The sequence below is a fragment of the Rousettus aegyptiacus genome, unplaced genomic scaffold, assembly GCF_014176215.1.
Source record: "Rousettus aegyptiacus isolate mRouAeg1 unplaced genomic scaffold, mRouAeg1.p scaffold_m13_p_4, whole genome shotgun sequence".
Classification (NCBI taxonomy): Eukaryota; Metazoa; Chordata; class Mammalia; order Chiroptera; family Pteropodidae; genus Rousettus; species Rousettus aegyptiacus.
In genome coordinates, this window is record NW_023416307.1 from 63768149 (window position 1) to 63785455 (window position 17307).

The 17307-nt window shown below is 33.5% G+C and overlaps 1 protein-coding gene across 3 annotated transcripts in view; it reads left to right on the forward strand.

Moving 5' to 3' along the window:
- MORC1 (MORC family CW-type zinc finger 1) overlaps positions 1-17307 on the forward strand; it is a 167161-nt gene that overhangs the window by 44806 nt on the left and 105048 nt on the right. For all 3 annotated transcript variants that reach the window (XM_016162470.2, XM_036219599.1, XM_016162469.2), the window contains one exon: positions 12352-12477. In XM_016162470.2, the coding sequence (XP_016017956.2) occupies positions 12352-12477 (126 nt within the window). The remainder of the gene's footprint in view (positions 1-12351; positions 12478-17307) is intronic.

Genomic DNA, 17307 nt, shown 5'->3' on the forward strand with positions numbered 1-17307 from the left:
TATGTGGGTTTATTTTTGGTCTCTCACTTTTTTTTCTGTTCCATTGGTCTGTGTATCTGTTTTTCTGCCAGTACCGTGCTGTTTTGATTATTGTTGTTTTGTAGTATAATTTGAAGTCAAGAGTTATCATACCTCTGGCCTTATTCTTTTTTTTCTCTCAGAATTGCTTTGGCTGTTTAGGTTCTTTTATAATTCCCTACAAATCTGATAATTTTTTTGTTCTATTTCTTTCAAAAATGCCATTGGGATTTTGAGGGGATTCTGATGTATATTGCTTTGAGTAACATGGCTGTTTTAACCATGTTGATTCTTCTAATCCATGAACATGGAATATCTTTTCATTTCTTTATGTCTTCTTCAATTTTTCTTAATAATGTTTTATAGTGTTCACTGTATAGGTCCTTCACACCCTTTGTTAAGTTTATTCCTAGGCATTTTATTCTTTTTGTTGCAACTACAAAAGTAATTGTTTTTTATTTCTTTTTCTGAAATTTCATCGCAATGGATTTTTGTATATTGATTTTAGATTCTGCAACTTTACTGTGTTTGTTTATTGTTTCTAATTGTTTACCAGTGGGGTCTTTAGGGTTTTCTATATAAAGAATCATATCATCTGCAAAAAGTGACAATATGACTTCGTTCTCAATTTGGATACCTCTTATTTCTTTCTCTTGCTCAGTCACTCTAGCTAGGACTTTTCAACAAAATTTTTCGTAGTTTTATCACAATAAAAGTCTTTTAAAGACAGGGATGGAGTTTTATGAGGAAGGATTAGTGAAAAGAAGAGACATAATTTCTATACTAAGAATGCTAGACATTTCATGGCTTCTGATACAAGTACCATGGTGGTGCCAGGAAGGGACAGCAATAGCACCTCCTCAAGCCATGGGGAGTAATGCCACCTAAGTTTTCTTTAAAAAATTAGTGGATTCTGCATTAACACTCCATTCCTCTTTACTCAGGGACTGGAAACTCATTAACTCTTAGAGCTAAATGAAAACGTCTGGTCCAAGGTGCATTTTTTTCCTGATATTTTTTGCATTTATGCTTTCTGATATTTGAACTTCTAATCAAATACAGTTTACATCATTTTGGTTTTGAGAACAAGTGGTTTATAATGTAACAACTCCTTTACCATTTCTTTTTCTTGTGGTTATTGTATCCCCTTAAAGCCACTGGGCATGATTCTACATCTATCCAAAATAATTTTCAAATATTGGAACTATGTTATTTTCACCTTCTGTATTAGATGGGGTAGTCCGACTGGTTCTGAAAATAATTTAATTTCCTACATAGGAATAGGAAAATTCAAGTTTTCAGGCTTTTGTTTGGCTTCAGAGGAGAGATTTTCTGGTATTTTTTATTTTCTTCTAATTTTGCTTATTGTAAAATCAAGAGTGAAACAATATTATAAAAAAAGTTTAGGAAAAGAACTCACATATCAAAATTATTGATTTGTACTATTTTATTCTAGTTTCTCATTTTTTCTATTTATGATTTGTTTCTAAACTTTATTGTAAGTTATTATGTAGTCTTGATAAGTCTGATTTCATAATGGTTTATTGATGAATGGCTTTATAATCATTCATTGAACTGATTCATGGAAATTTACATGACCGTTTCTATATTTTTGGATACTAGCATTAGTCCTAACATTTCACATTATTTATGGATAATGTTGAAATAAACAATCATAAAGATGTTTTTTTAAAAAAAAATTATTTTCTTAAGATAGATTCTTAGGATGGAAACTTCCGAGTGAAAGAGTCTGAACTTTTGTCTAGCTCTTGTGAATATTTAGCATTGGTTCTAAACGTAACAGTCGAAACCCTTCATCATTCTGCTTTGGGTTGAAACTCTATAACTGTAGTAATCAGACCATCGGCAGGGCCTTGTTTCTAGATAACGATAACCTCATGAAAACTTAATCAGGAGTGGAGGCAATGGTGGCATGGACTTTAGCGATATCTGTCTAAAGACAACCTGTTTTCACTTAAATTAAAAAAAATATGTAAATAGTTAACAGACATCTCAGAATTTCAGAATGCAGATGAGGCAGGAGTTTGCATATAATGTGGGATATATTAAATCAGAATTTGAATCTGTGAATGTAGTAAATGGAGAGTGCCAGGGTGATATGGAAAAAGCAGTTTGTATCTGTAGGGAAAGAATCATGTTGAATTATATGTCATGTTAAACTTAGGCAAAGTTCCTTGTAAGGGAAGAAGATGACATGAAAAATAACTATAAGAAATCGAAATAAAATCAAGAGTTCGGAACAAAGAGGTGGGGAAAAAGACCGAGAATACTGAATGTTAAAGAAAATAAAAGTTGAATTCATAACAGGAAACAAGGTATTTTCTTTAGGGCTAGAGTTAGACAATGCTTGTTTATTAATTTATGTTGTGGTAATTTTTGGAATTCCGTACCAAGTCTCACATCTCAAACTTTTGCAAATTATTTTCCCCACCAAGTTGTATTTATCTCCTTTGAAGTAGTCCATTTGTGCAAAACAAAATCTAGTTAATTTGTTCTCTTCTTACTAGTGGCTGTTAGTGATCTTCTGTTATAATCACACAGGTGATTAAAATTTAGAATCATTTTCAAAGGTCCTACATTGGAGTGCAGTAGCATTGAGCAAATAGAAGTGACAGGCTGGTGGAGGGTTTTCAAATGAGTCAGCACCCATCATTACCTGCTATGTGTGTAGCATAAATTGGCATCTGCAAAATCTACAAGGTTGTAATTCTACTTAAGTGTTCCTTACCCAGAGAGTTTATGTAGACACCGTGTGTGGAATTACAATTGCATAATCAAGATGTTTTAAATTTCACTGATAGGACATAGAATTTTTTATGTAGAAATTAGTAGAGAATTATAATTTCGTAATTTAGATTTTGAAATTTCTTATAAGAGATGCCATTGAATCTTGGATCCAAGCTTTAGTTTTCTTTACTCTCTCTTGTATCTCACTCTTTCTTACTGTTTCCTTGGTGGTCCAGCACTTGTTCCAGGGGCATCAATCTTTGGGCAGAGGGTGGAGTGGGATGAGGGAGGTGCGTCAAGTAGTATGTATGTATCGATTTATTGAAAACTATTCAAATCTTCATAAACACACAAATAAGTGTAATATTCTCCACTTCAATTCCCTCAACCTCTGATATCTATGGTAATATCTATGGTACTCCTACCATAGATATTACTCTGCAACTTGAGTTTTTCTTCTGTTTTCCTGTTTTTCTTTTTTAATTTTTGTATTACAGTTGACATTCAATATTATATTAGTTTCAGGTGTACTGCATAGTGGTTAGACAATTATATAACTTATGAAGTGATCCCCCCCCCCCATAAATATAGTACCCACTTGGCACCATATTTATTATCTTTATTCCCTATCCTGTACTTTAGAACCCTATGACTGTTTTGTAACTACCAGTTTGTACTTCTTAATCCCTTTATCTTATTCACCCCGCCCTCTAACCCCCCTCCTATCTGGCAACCTTCAGTATGTTCTCTGTTTCTGTTAGCGTGTTTTCATTTTGATTGTTCCTTTATTTATTTTGTGGTTTAAGATTCTACTTATAAATGAAATTATGTACTGTTTGTTTTTCTCTTCTTAGCATAATACCCGTTAGATTCATACGTGTTGTCACAAATGGTAAGATTTCATTCTTTTTATGGCTGAGTAATATTCCATTGTATATATGTACCACATCTTTATTCAATTGTCTAATGTTGGACACTTAGGTTGCTTATGTATATTGGCTATTGTTTATGAAGTGTCCTTCTTTGTCTTTTATAGCCTTTGTTTTAAAGTCTATTTTGTTTGTTATAAGTAATGCTACCCTAGCTTTTTAAAATTTTTCATTTTCATGAAATATCTTTTTCTATCTCTTCACTTTTTGTCTGTGTATGCCTTTCAATCTGAAGTGGTTTCTTGTAGGCAGCACATGTAAGGATTTTGTTTTCTTCTCCATTCCCCACCATATGTCTTTTGATTGGAGCATTTACTCCATTTACATTTAAAGTAATTATTGATAAGTACATAGTTATTGCCGTTTTATTATTCATATTTTTTCTTTTTTTTTTTTTCTTAAAGAAGACCCTCTAACATTTCTTTTAATACTGATTTGGTGCTGATGAGCTCCTTTAGCTTTTTCTTGTCTGAGATGTAACTTGAGTTTTTAAATATATCATCTAGATTTTTAATTATTTGTCAGTTTATATTAGATTTAACTTGTTTTTTTTTTAACTTTTCTTTGGAAATTTAGACTTTTTAGAAGGGTTACAAAGATAATACAAAGAATTCTAATATACCTTTTACTCAGATTCCATAAAGGTCAATATTTTACCATAGCTGCATTATCATTCATCCTTACCCTCTTCCTCTCTTTATATATGGTATGGGTTATGTTATTTTTTTTTTATTCTGAGAGTTATAATACATTACTATTAATATTAATTTTGTGGCTAAAGTTGTCCTGAATTTGGCTAGTGTGAGCCTGTTCAAGCTGACTCCTGTTTTTTTGACATATTACCATCTTTTTTGAGCATCTTTGTACTTTTTGGCACCATAAGATATTTTAGCTTTGTATTATACCTCTTCTTCCTCTGCTGTAGTACTGCAATTAGCTGTTTCTCCAAAACAAAACAAAACAACTGGTTCCTTTTATTGAATAATGCTATATCTTAATTTTAAAAATGACTCTGTTAACCTCTGCATTATGGCTATATCTTACAGGTTTCAAATTTAGAACTATCGGTATTCATATTTTTGACTACTTTATGAGTTCCATTTTAATTTTTTCTTAAATTCAAGAATTAGTTTTAAAGGGTATTTTAAAACTCTATAAGAACATAAATTTTGGGGGGGTCAAATATCCTTTTATTATTGTTCTATATCTTTTATTATTTTTCTGGGAGGAGTAATTAGTAAATGTAGCCTGTATTAAATCTGCTCTTTGAAATCTGTTTTGAATTTTCTTGTGGCTTAATGTTTTAAATATTGGAAAAACAATCTCTGATAAGGACAGATTTTGTTTCATTAATCTTTTGATTAAATTATTTAAATCATCTATGTTTTTCTTTTTCTCTTTGATTCCTCAGTTACTGAGAGTAGTACGTTAGACTGTCTTACAGTATCTATGGCTATGTCCATGTTCCTTGTATTTCTGCTAGTTTTTGTTGTATATGATTCTGAGTTGTTGGATTTGGGGCACAAATATCATTTTGTTTAAATGAACCTTTTATTAATATAAAGTATCCCTCTGTTTCAGTTAACACTTTCTAATAATTCTGTTTCTATTTTATCTAATATTAATCCATATTTGCTTTCTTTTGGTTAATTTTTATCACTATATATTTTGATACTGTTTTATTTTCAGTAGTGCTGTTTTGATTTTGGGTTGTCTTTTATAAATGGTACATAACTAGATTTTCGACTCAGTCTAAGTGCTTCTATATTTTAATAGGAAATTTACCTAGTTCACATTTATTGTGACATCTGCTATAGTTTAACTTAACTCTGCCTTCTTTTATGTTTTATATTTTTTTCTTGGTCACTGTGCTCTTTTGGTTTTTATTTTGCTCTGCTTTATTTTTCTTTTTCCTCCCTTTATGAGATTGGTTGTGATTTTTCTTTTTTCAAACAAGGTGTTTTATATTTTTCATTCCAATACTTTGAAAATTATTTGTTCTGTTATATACTTTCATTATAGTATCTTTATATTTTAAATAAACATATCTAAACTTGAAATTTTCTTACAAAATGTAAAGTTTTTCAGTTTCTACATCATCTCAACAATAAGTCAAAGCCTTAATATGCTTTTTATTTTTTTTCCTTGCAAGTTCTTTTTTTTAATTTTTTTTAACCTAGGATTTATTTACAATTTTTTACAATATTTTATCACACCCTGCATAAATAATTTTTTAGACTATAGTATAGGTTTATTATTTTCTTTGTTTACCACTCTATTTTCCACACCATCTCTTCTTTATTTACTAATTGGATCATTTGCTGGATTATATTCTTAAATAATTATTTCAGAGTCTTTTAGAAGTAAACTTTTGAAGGTTTTATATCTTTAAATGTGTCTTTATTTTTTGCTTCCACCTCTATATTTGTGTAAACGGATAAAGAAATATCTCAAAAATAATTTTCCTCGGAATTTATTGCTTATTTGACTTCCTAAATCTGTGTTGTTAATGAGAAGTCTGATATAGATGTGATTACTGAACTTTTCTAAATTACACATTTTTACCTTGGATAGCTTTTAGGTTTTTTTTTTTTTTTAACCTTTAACAATTCTCACAATATGTCCATCTATGGATCTTGTCTTTTTATACTTCTGCATACTCAGCAATTGAAGGGCACTTCTAACTTGTTTATTTCATATGGGATCTATCTTTAATAGATTCAGAATCAACCACTTCTTGTATCTTCTACTGCTATGATGCCACCAAGCCACCATCAAGTCCCACCTGGATTATTGTAGTACCCTCCCACTGGTCCACTGGTCTCCTTGCTTCCATGCTTTGCCCTCTAACACTATTCCACCTTGCCTCTTTGTAGCAGCCCGAGCAGTCTTTTAAAAACTATCTACAAAACATTCTACATTTCACTCAGAGAAATAACTAGTCTTTACAATGTTCTGCAGAATCTTGCATGATATAGCTTTCTGATTCTTTCTCTGACCTCCCTTCCTCTTCTCTCACTCCTTACTAGGCACACAGGCCTCTTTACTATTCTTCTTTGGAATAGTAAAGAATACTAATAGCAAAATACTATTATGTGTTCTTAGCCTACAGCCTGATTCTATCTGTGTCTTTGATTCTATTTGTGGAGTAAGTTGACGGGACTAGAACCTCAGGCTTATATACAGGTAGGGTCTGTGTGCAGTGGGGTGGCATGCTACCTGAGGCCATCTTATAACTCTCACCCCTCTACATTACATTGCAGAGCTTTGCTTCAAACCAGTCAACCTTAAAGGCCGGCAAGGTGGTACTTTACAGAAAGAGTGGACTTTGTAGTTGCCTTAGAACTAGCTTCAAATCCTGGTTCTTTCGCTTAGTAGCTATTTGACTAGATAGTAGCTAGCTGTCTGACTGTTCATTTTACATTCATCCAATTTCTTAGTGTCATACTCTGTTTTAAGAGTTTTGAATATATCAGGGAACAAAACTAATAAATATCTCTGCCCTCAAGTGGCTTGGATTCTGTTGGAAGAGTTTTCATTTTAGCGATGTTATTTATAGTCTCTGGACTTCAGCATTCTCATCTATAAAATGAGTCTATAACATTTTCATCTACTTAGTAGGAATGCTATAGAAATAGAATAGTCACAATACCTGGCACATGGAAGGACGTTAGTGCATTTTATTTCCCTCCATCCTATTTTTCCCTACGACACTTCTTTCTAACACTTATTATAGTGCTCTGGAAACTAACTCAGTGTCTGGTACATAGCACACAACAAATAAATTGAATTCAGGTAAACTGGATTGAGTGCAAACGTCTAGGTAATATACCAAGGATATTGCAAATACTTTCATTGGAAGGTGCTGGAATTCTCAGTAGTGGGTTCCACTGTCCTCCATCTGTGAAAATTATATGGGATTTTTATTAGGGTGAGAGAGGGAGATTTTAGAAATTTTTAAACACTTCTGTTATCTTTGAAGTTTCTTCTGAGTTCTAAACTGAAAGCTTGATCACTTCTATAGCATTTTTTTCTGATTGTCTTTCTGGGCATCAAGACATGTCACCATTTCACCTGGTCCCAAGTGCATGTTGTTTTCTATTATTTTTTTTAACATTATCAAAAGTATACATTCTGAACTTTATGAGAAAATGGAAGAAAGCACAGATTCTAGTTGAAAAAAGGCATGTTGTTGAATTGCCCATCACCAGAGGGGCCTGTTATGTCCCTGGAATCATGATGGTAATGGATCTCAGGTGGCTGGAGAAATCCTTCCAAATATCCAACTCTGCAAGTGATGATATAATATGGAATTGAAATTTTGTGCTAGGTAATGTTTTGAAATCAGGTGCCATGTTACCACTATGTTTCTAAATTGACAGTCATTGGGCAGCCTTCCATATGTCTCCAGTTTATGTCTTAACTGCTGGCTGGAAACACATCAAGAGTTACAGCTTCAAATTGTTATAATGTGCTGCTTGCCACACTGTGGTTATGACAAGTACTTTCATTACTTTGCAAAGCTTATGTTTTCTTTTAAATTACCTTTTTGAGTTGACATTTCACTTACATATAATCTACTTTAAGATTAAATTTGGTTAGCCCCTTCATAGTTCAGAATTTAAACTAGTTAAAATTTATATTTGAGGTAATACAGGCCTTGTTAATTTCAACTTCAAGAAATCTTCAGAGATTTTGTAGGGGCCTTAACAATAAATTTCAAAAACAATTTTTGAAATAATATATAATATTTTCATGAATAAAAATTTGGCACTTCCAAGATATTTCAAAAAAGGGTCTAGTTTAGCCTAGCTCCTGTAATTTAGAAGTCGTTTTTTTTTAACCATAGACCTTATAAAAGTAGCTCAGAGTTTGGGCTGGATGGGAATCTGTTGTCTGTATGCCCATTGTGGATAAATTTAGATGTTGTCCTGGGTCTGCACACCTATGAGAGACTGTTCTGCTCAATTTTAGGCAACCTGCCATACATACTGCCCTGTCTACTAGGTCTACTGGCAGTGGTTCTCAAAACTGGCAGAGTTAAAGGAATCACCTGGGTAGCTTTAAAAAATTCACATTTTCAAACTCTAGCCACAGAGAATCTGAGTTGGTAGATCAAGGAGATAATGATCTTGGCTATAGGACCCCTCCTTCTGGCGCCCTTCCTGTCCTTAACACAGTTTGCTGACCACAACACACCAGTCCAGCCATGATATGCCACATATGGAGTGACACTTAAAACAGTAGCAGAGCAATGTGAATAGATTAGAAGAAGAAAGAGGGAACACAGAGGCCACTACCATAGCTGGAGGTGAAGCAGAGACTTTTTAAGAACACCCATTGCTGAGCAGGTAACAAAAGGCATCTCCATCTCTTCCTGTTATATTCTACAGGTTGTCAAGCCAGTTTCTGCCTTGAAATATCCTCCTCTTTCCCCATGTCTATCATGTGATTCTGTATGTTTCTGGTGGTGGTAGTGTGTATGTGTGTGTGTGTGTTTAGGAGTTTGCTCTCTCCCTTTCTTCAGTTTATTGTAACCAAATAAATAGAAAATAAGAGAGAAAGATATAAGAAAAGTAGAGATAGGAACACTTCTGGCAAAATTTAAGACAGAAAATGACACTTAGGAGGAAACAAGAGAACACATCTTGAAGATGTGAAGCAGTTCCTGATGGATGGAGAATAACAGTATCTTTTTTTTCTTAGATCTTCTGAAGATACGCTGATTACTTAGTACATTTGTATCTCACTTTCCTGAGCAAATGGCTTTATTTATAAAGACTGATAACATCATCATTGAAGATAGTCCATCAAAAAGTGTTTCTTACTAGGAAACTCCCTGTTGTTCATCCAAAATTAAACCAAGGAAGTACTGAATAATTAACATTTATTCAACAAATATTTATTGATGAGGATGCTAGCCTCATGGAATTTATAGCCTGATAGGGGCACAGATAAGTAAAATGGCACCACTAACTGGAAAGTGCTATGCTGGGAGGTACAGAAGAAGGGGAGCACAAGAGGAGAGTGATTTACCCAATCGTAGGGAGTGAGGGAAGCCTTCAAGAGGAAGTGAGACTTCAAGTTCCTATGGATGAAAAGGAGCTAACCAAAAATGGCCAAGAAATTGAATGTGCCAAGGCTTGAGGATCAGAAAGCATGGCCCCATATCTGAAGAACTAAGAGTGATCCTGCATGACTAGAGTCCTAAATGACTAAAGCTGGCAAGAGACAAGAGTGGAGAGTTAGTGTGGGCCAGATCATGAAGGATCTGCTGCATCATATATTGGAATTTGAAAGTTACCTTGGGTGACCTATTTTATATATAGGTTTTATATTTAAATTTCTTTGTCCTTTTTCATAGATATCACAGTAGCATAAGAAGTATTGCCATTCTATTGGTCACAAATAAGTAGGAACTTTCAAAAGTAGGTATGCATGTAGAAAAGGGTTAACATAGAAAGCTTCTATCCACAGTAAGTCTTGCTTGCAGGGTTAGTCTTTGACTGACTTCTGGGAACTTGGCTGATAAACAGTTTTCTATAATGATATAAAACTTTCCCTAACAGAAAAAGGTGGCTCAGTGTGTCTAGACTACAATGTGGTTTATGCTGAAAACCTACTTTCCTTTGAGACTGGAATTTTGATACATACTAGGTAGAAGGTGAGTATGTGACCAGCCCCAATGACAATGTCTAGAGCTTCCTAGTCAGAAGCATAAGAGACATATTCCTGCATTTTTATAGCTGGAGGAAGAGTGTGCTTTGTGTGATCCATCATGAGAAGGATAGAACATAGGAAAACTGCACGTAGAATCGTTGAGAATCCACCTATCTTGTCCCCTATGACCCTCTGTATATCCTTACTACACTACTGTGATAAATCTTAGTTATGAGTACAATTATATGTTAAGTTCTATGAAACCTGCCAGCGAATCTCCTAACACAGAGGTCTTGACAATCCCCAATACCTGTTAGTATTTATTAAATGAGTAAAAAAAAAAAAAAAAAAAAAGACCTATCACAAGATGAAAGTATTAGTATTCTTATTTTGTATTTGTATATTTTTTAAAATCAAAACTTGTCTAACTCAGTTTGAATTTCCACTGTGTTTCTCAAATTCTCAAACTTGGCTCTGAATTACTTTTGACTTTTACCCTCAAATGACAGAGATGTGTTTGCTTGGTGGAGAGTCAAAAGGAAGAGCTACTAGCTCTAAGGGCGATATCAAATCAGAAGCTCCGGTAAGCATTTCAATAATGGCAAGTGCCCATGGAATGTTCATAGTGTCCCAAGGTGACTCTTTTTATCTTTTGCCAGGTAAGGACTTACTTGATTGTGCAGCTCCTGATACACTAAAGTCAACCACTCTGTTGTTGACATAATGCATCCTAATGCAGACAGCCTCACTTATCACATTAAAAATTCATTAGTATTTATGGAATCATTGCCATGGACTACATACTTTTTTATAATTTATATTGAGAACTTCTACTTAAGGCTTACTTTCAAATGATTTATTTTTAAAGAAGTCAAAGAAATTTTTGACTTTTTAATGAACCTCAGATCCTGCCTGAAGGAGCTTATAGCCAACCAGGAAATCCTTGGATTTGTTATAGATTTCATCTTCATTTTTGTAAATTCCTTGGAGCTCTGTTCTTTCTTATGAAGTAACTAGTAGTGATGTGACCCCACTGGGAAGTCCTCCTTGGAGAAGTTTTATCTTTCTTTTCTATCATCTTTGTCTCCCTCGGTACAAAGATTGGGTTGTAAGAATGATGGGTTTACTGGCCCCTGCTTTCTGTTTGGCCTTGTAGCCCTTCATAGTAGCCTTTTCTGAGACTCTGCAGATAACGAACACTACTTCTTAAGCATGGCTGGGCTTGATTTTCATCTTTATTTCTTGTCTAATTGGAGAGAATTTACAGTTCACAAATGGACTTTAATATAGAAGGTCCCTGGAGTTGTTAGTATTCAGCAATCGCGATTTCCTGACAACGTGCAGTTTCACAGGGTAATTTTCTTCAGTGGCTATTTATGTCATTTTGGCTCCTGTTTTATTGCCTTTCTATCCTTTATTGTTCTCTTTTCTCCTTTCTTTTACTTATGGCATCATAAAATTTCCTTAGCTGGCCATAAACACTTATTTTGATACTTATTGCACTTACAGAATGAAGTCTTATGTTTCTTGTTCAGAATTTTCAAAGCAAATGAAAATTTTTATTGTATTTCTCTGGTTGCAATAATTTTATGGAAATGTTTTTTATTTATGTAGGCCTAGGTTCTTTTTGTTTTGTTTGCATAGCTGGATTTTTTGTTCCTTTGACTTGGTTTTGTCCTTCTGGGCCAATAGTTTTAATGGAAAGTATGTTTTTTATTGCTGATGTAACTCTACTTTGAATCAGTTTGTTGCTAACAAAAGTTCAGTTCTAATCAAAGTGTAAGTTATCCATGTAGGCCCTTATATTTAGAGGCCTGCTTAGTGAAGAATGTGAGTGCTGTGCAATTTGCTGGTGTTTGTTGTGTCATTAGGTTTAGAAGAAATTTTCCTGAAATTGTTAGTAGTAACTATCATAACCTGATAGTCTGATTTTTTTCTTCTCAGAGACATGGTTATTGCATCATTTACATTGCGGCTTTGCTGTTTTCTATTCTAGGTTTCCAGAGAGATGGTCATTCAGAGCCTACACATCTGTTTTGTATTTTGACCCTTGGATGAGAATATTCATTCAGGCCAAAAGAGTCAAAACAAAACACCTATGTTATTGCCTCTACAGACCCAGGTAGCTCATCTTCCTTCAATTATCTTCATAGAGTTTTTATTTATAAAATCAGCATGCCCTCCTCCTCAGAATTGTCCAAGTGATTTGGTAGTAGGATTTTTACAATTTAATAGTAATATTTTACAATTTGATAGTAAGATTTTTACTATTGTAAATAAACTTCAAATTGCATTGTGGAAGGTTTGCTAAAGACTAATCAAGTATAACAATTTTTTGGTCATAATAGCAAAACACTGCATTGAACTCTCTTAGATAATCACCCCAAGTAAGAATCTGTTTCTTAACTTTAGTGAATCTTAGATGCTTTGCCTATGATAGGATCCATTAAAAAAAAATCACAGTTCACCTATGTTTTTTGTTTACTCAGTATATTTGAACTATTAAATCATCCAATCATATGTGTGTATATATAGTTATGTATAGAATGAACAGATTTATTTAAATGCACACTTGGTTCCTTTATATTTTATTTATATTTTATATTTTAACATATTTATTACTACAATAAATCTGGTTAACATCTGTCACCATATATAGTTATAAAATTTTTTTCTTATGATGAGAACTTTTAAGAACTACTCTATTAGAATCTTTCAAATATGCAATTTAACTGTAGTTACTATGCTGTACATTATATCTCCATAACTTAGTTATTTTATAACTGAAAGTTTGTATTAGCATAAACTTTTTTAAAACTGAGATTTGTATATTATAAACCTTATCTTGACCAATTTTAATTCGAACAGAACGATCATTCTTTGTGTGGGGGGTTTCTAAGTGGTTATTCATTAATTCACCAGTCATTTATCAAAGACTTTTTGAGCTTGAGGTTGTGTTAGGTACAGAGCATAAAAAGGGTAAAAAAATTCTAGTTATGAGAAGCTTAATGTCTTCTGAGAGAACCATTTAATACTTGTACATTGTCTATATGTCAACCTTTTTATATGCAATATTTTGTCTGATTTTTGCAATGAGGTTATGTTTTACCATCACCATTTTAGAGATAAGGAAATGTCACAATAGGATAGAGGCTCAAATTTTCTGGCTTCAAATTCTTTACCAATTCAAATTCCATGCTCCTTCCATATACCACACTAACTTTTTATAGTAGACCTACATTTGTTGTGTTGTCTTATTTTCATGAAAAAGGTAGTTGCTATCTTGACACCTTGCAATCATTCTTATAAATGTTAATATTAAAAATTATAAATCTCTTAATTGTATGCCCAGACCACACACCAATGGATTCCTCTACAGTCTTACTTTTGATTTCTGATAATACTGCAGATTATATTTTGAAAAAATTAAGTATATCAAGCCTGATATTTTCTCTATAAATATGCCTGTTTGTTCCCTAATTTATATCAAGGTTATGCTTCTTATTCATCAGTCTCATTCTTCTGGGAAGTATCAAGGGTCTTGCGGATCAATCAGTATTGCTGATCTTTTCACATTAGGTTATTCTTTTGTTAGTGAGTTGGGATAAAAAAATGGTTCAAAATGATAGAAAATGTGGATTCATCTCTAATTTCTGAATTATAGTAAATTGAATGTCATCTACTTAAATTATTTATATCACGTGAAAGCTGTTTCTCATTTTAATATGTTTTTAAATTTACCTTCCAAAGTGATATTCTTAGATACATATTACCAGGAAGTAGATATAATGTACATGTTAATTGTTTCATAAATTATATTTAAAGAGGCTTGAAGCTTTGCCAAGTTTCATATGGGGCTCTGATAAACTGTTAAATCTGATACTTTGTATTTATTATGGTATGGACAGATTTAATCTTTCATGGTTTATCCCTCAGGCTTTCTTCTCTCTTCATTTGCCATATTGTAGCATACAATTTCCCTCCTAGGTTCTCTGGTGGCAAAAGTTTTGTGTAGGAAATATTACAAGTTCCCTCCAAGTTATCTCACCACTAGTGGAATAACCTTTATTTCTCTTCTAAAAGACACTATAGCTCTACTGGCTGCATCAGAAAAAATTAAGAGCTGGGAACAGCCCTATTTGACAAGGCATTTAAAAGTATTAAAAAGTGATTAGAACTCTGTGCATTGGCCACTTGGGCTCCAATAAACTTCTAGAAATGAACCTTGAAGTATTATCTATAAGAACATGTGACAAAATTCAGTTAGTTATTTTTCTGTATTTTTGCAGCAAACAGAAAAAAAGGACTAGATTTTAATCATGTGGTAGACTTAAAATTGCTTTAGCTACTTTAATGTCTCTAACAAGTTCAGAATAGAACTAGAGAGGAATTATTGGTGCCATGTCATTGATTTCCTTCCTTGATCATATTCTGTTCAGTAGTTTTATTAGAAGCTCAGATAAAAAGCAATCATGTTTGAATTCATGGTTGACCCTGAACTAGGAGGAATATTTTATATAAGGCATAACAGAAAGAAGTCAGAGTGGAAGTCCAAAAGATAAATGAAATATAGATATTGTGCAGACCTAAATTTAAATTAAAAATTCTATTGTGTAAATATAACTTGATAGTGTTTTACGTGAAAAAAAGAAGCCAAATGTGCTAATTAACCACATGCTTAGTATAAGCTGATAGTGTGACAGGTTGCTAAAAATGTGAGTTAAATAAAATAGCAATAGCACTAACAAATCATATCCTGCTTATATCATGTCTTGGGGGCTATGTTCATATGGGGATGCTTTAAGAGGGATATGGATTCACCAATCACAAGAAATTAACTATATGAACTAGAAGGAGGTCATTGATGAAACTGAGCATCATTCCATGGAAGAGAGAAGACTTAGGACCTGAGGGAAAGTGTGAAAGGCTAATATATGATAGTTGGTAGTCCAGAAGGAAGAATTTCGATGGCTGGCTAGAAGTAGAAGACAGAGCAAGCTCGGCATGGGAGTGTTAGGCTGTTTTTGCAAGAAAAAGAGACACGGATTACCTTTTCCATTGATGTTTAGTATAAGGATATTCAGAAAAGTCAAGTAGCAGGGAGCCATCACAACTACCTCACTGTCACCTTGACTAAGTGTTTCCATAGATAGGATGTTTTGGAGAACTGAAACAACAGCCAAGTATTGCTCAAGATACATCTGGGTTCTACTGAGATGTCTTTGTTAAGTATACCTAGCACTTGTTCCTCTGAGAATGAGTTTTCCAACATCAAATTTAAAACTTTTCTATTAAATAGAATTTGAGGACAAGACACATCAGAAGCATTCAATTGCTCACATAGCTTCTTTTGGTTGAAGACCAGTTCGTCTCTGGCCCAGTTCCCAGATTTAATGTCTAGTGTGTCTAGGGTGGCACATTTAGTTTCCCCAGACATATGGGGCCTGAGGTATAGTACCTCAGAGAGGGCCATGAGTATGGCATGAGATTAAGGTAAGTTCATGTTCTTCAGCAGTGGAAGGCCCTCCCATCCAAGATGAGGATAAATGTGACCTTGGAAGAGTCTAGATTGTTAAAAGCTTTATCACTTTGAGAAGAATTTCAGCTAGGTGATTTCTAAAGTCTCTTTCAACCTAAAGATTTTATAAGTTTGTAATTCTTGGAGTCTTACATGTTGTGTATCTATATAATACAGACAAGTTAATATATGGGTATGTTACTAGATCTTAGGCAATGGACATTACTGATCTTTGGCTTTGAATTCTTTAACTTTAGTAAAGAAATAGCTTTGAGATTTATACAGACCTTAAATCTCTGCACATTAGGATTAAAAATGGAAGTAAAATAGTCACCTTTGAAAGCTCTTTAAGGTAGACAGAGCCAAAGTGTTTGTTTGAAGATTGCAATTCATCATTAACACTTTTTTGCCATAGGCCCATAAGACTAAAAGCCCAGATGGTATGGAATTGGAGTCACCCTGCTTTCATCGGAGCATCACAATCCTTACCTTGTTTAGAGACACTAAATTTATAATTGGCTATTGAACACTCTGCAATGCCATGTGCCTGGGACAGTCTTTTTATTTCTTAGGGATGCTCCACATCCTCTCACATGCAGCGCACCGAGATAGACTGATAATGCTTTAAAACTGGCTCTTCTGTGAACTATGCATCTTATGTATTTCTTTATAAATTTGTATAATCTTAAAATATTTCATCTTTCAATACAGGGTAGAAGTTGGAAGCAAAATTTGGATCAGCATTTTGATTTTCATATTTTACCACTTACTAGTCTGGATCTTCAGCAACTCACTTAAGCCTGATACCTGTCCACTGTGTATTAGGAATTCTTCTGCCCTGTAGGATTTTTGTGAGGATTAAAACAGAAATATTTTTTTATTTTAGAAATAGACTCATAGATATGGAGAAGAAATTAGTGTTTGTCAGATTGGAGGGAGTTTGGGAGGCTGGGTGAAAAAGGCGAAGGGATTAAGAAGTACAAATTGGTAGTTAAAAAATAGTCAAGAGGATAGAAAGTACAACATAGAGAATATAGTCAATAATATTTTAATAACTATGTGTAGTGCCAGGTGGCTACTAGACTATTTGAGGGAATCACTTCAAAACTTTTATAAATGTCTAAACCACTATGCCGTACAGCTGAAACTAATATAAAATAATATTGAATGTCAACTGTAATTGAAAATTTTTTTAAAATATATTTTATTTAAAACAAAAAAATGTACAGCATGGTTCCTGATGTGATTTTAAGTAAACAGTAGTTGTTACTGTACTAATGAATAATAACAAGTGGATGGAATGATCACTCTGTGCGAGGGATTCTTATGGGAATTTGGGATTGAGCACAAGCAACCATAGAAAATGCCTGCCCTCGCGAAGCTTGCATTCTAGTGGGAGAAAGACAATAAGTAGGGGGAAAAAAGGTAATTCTA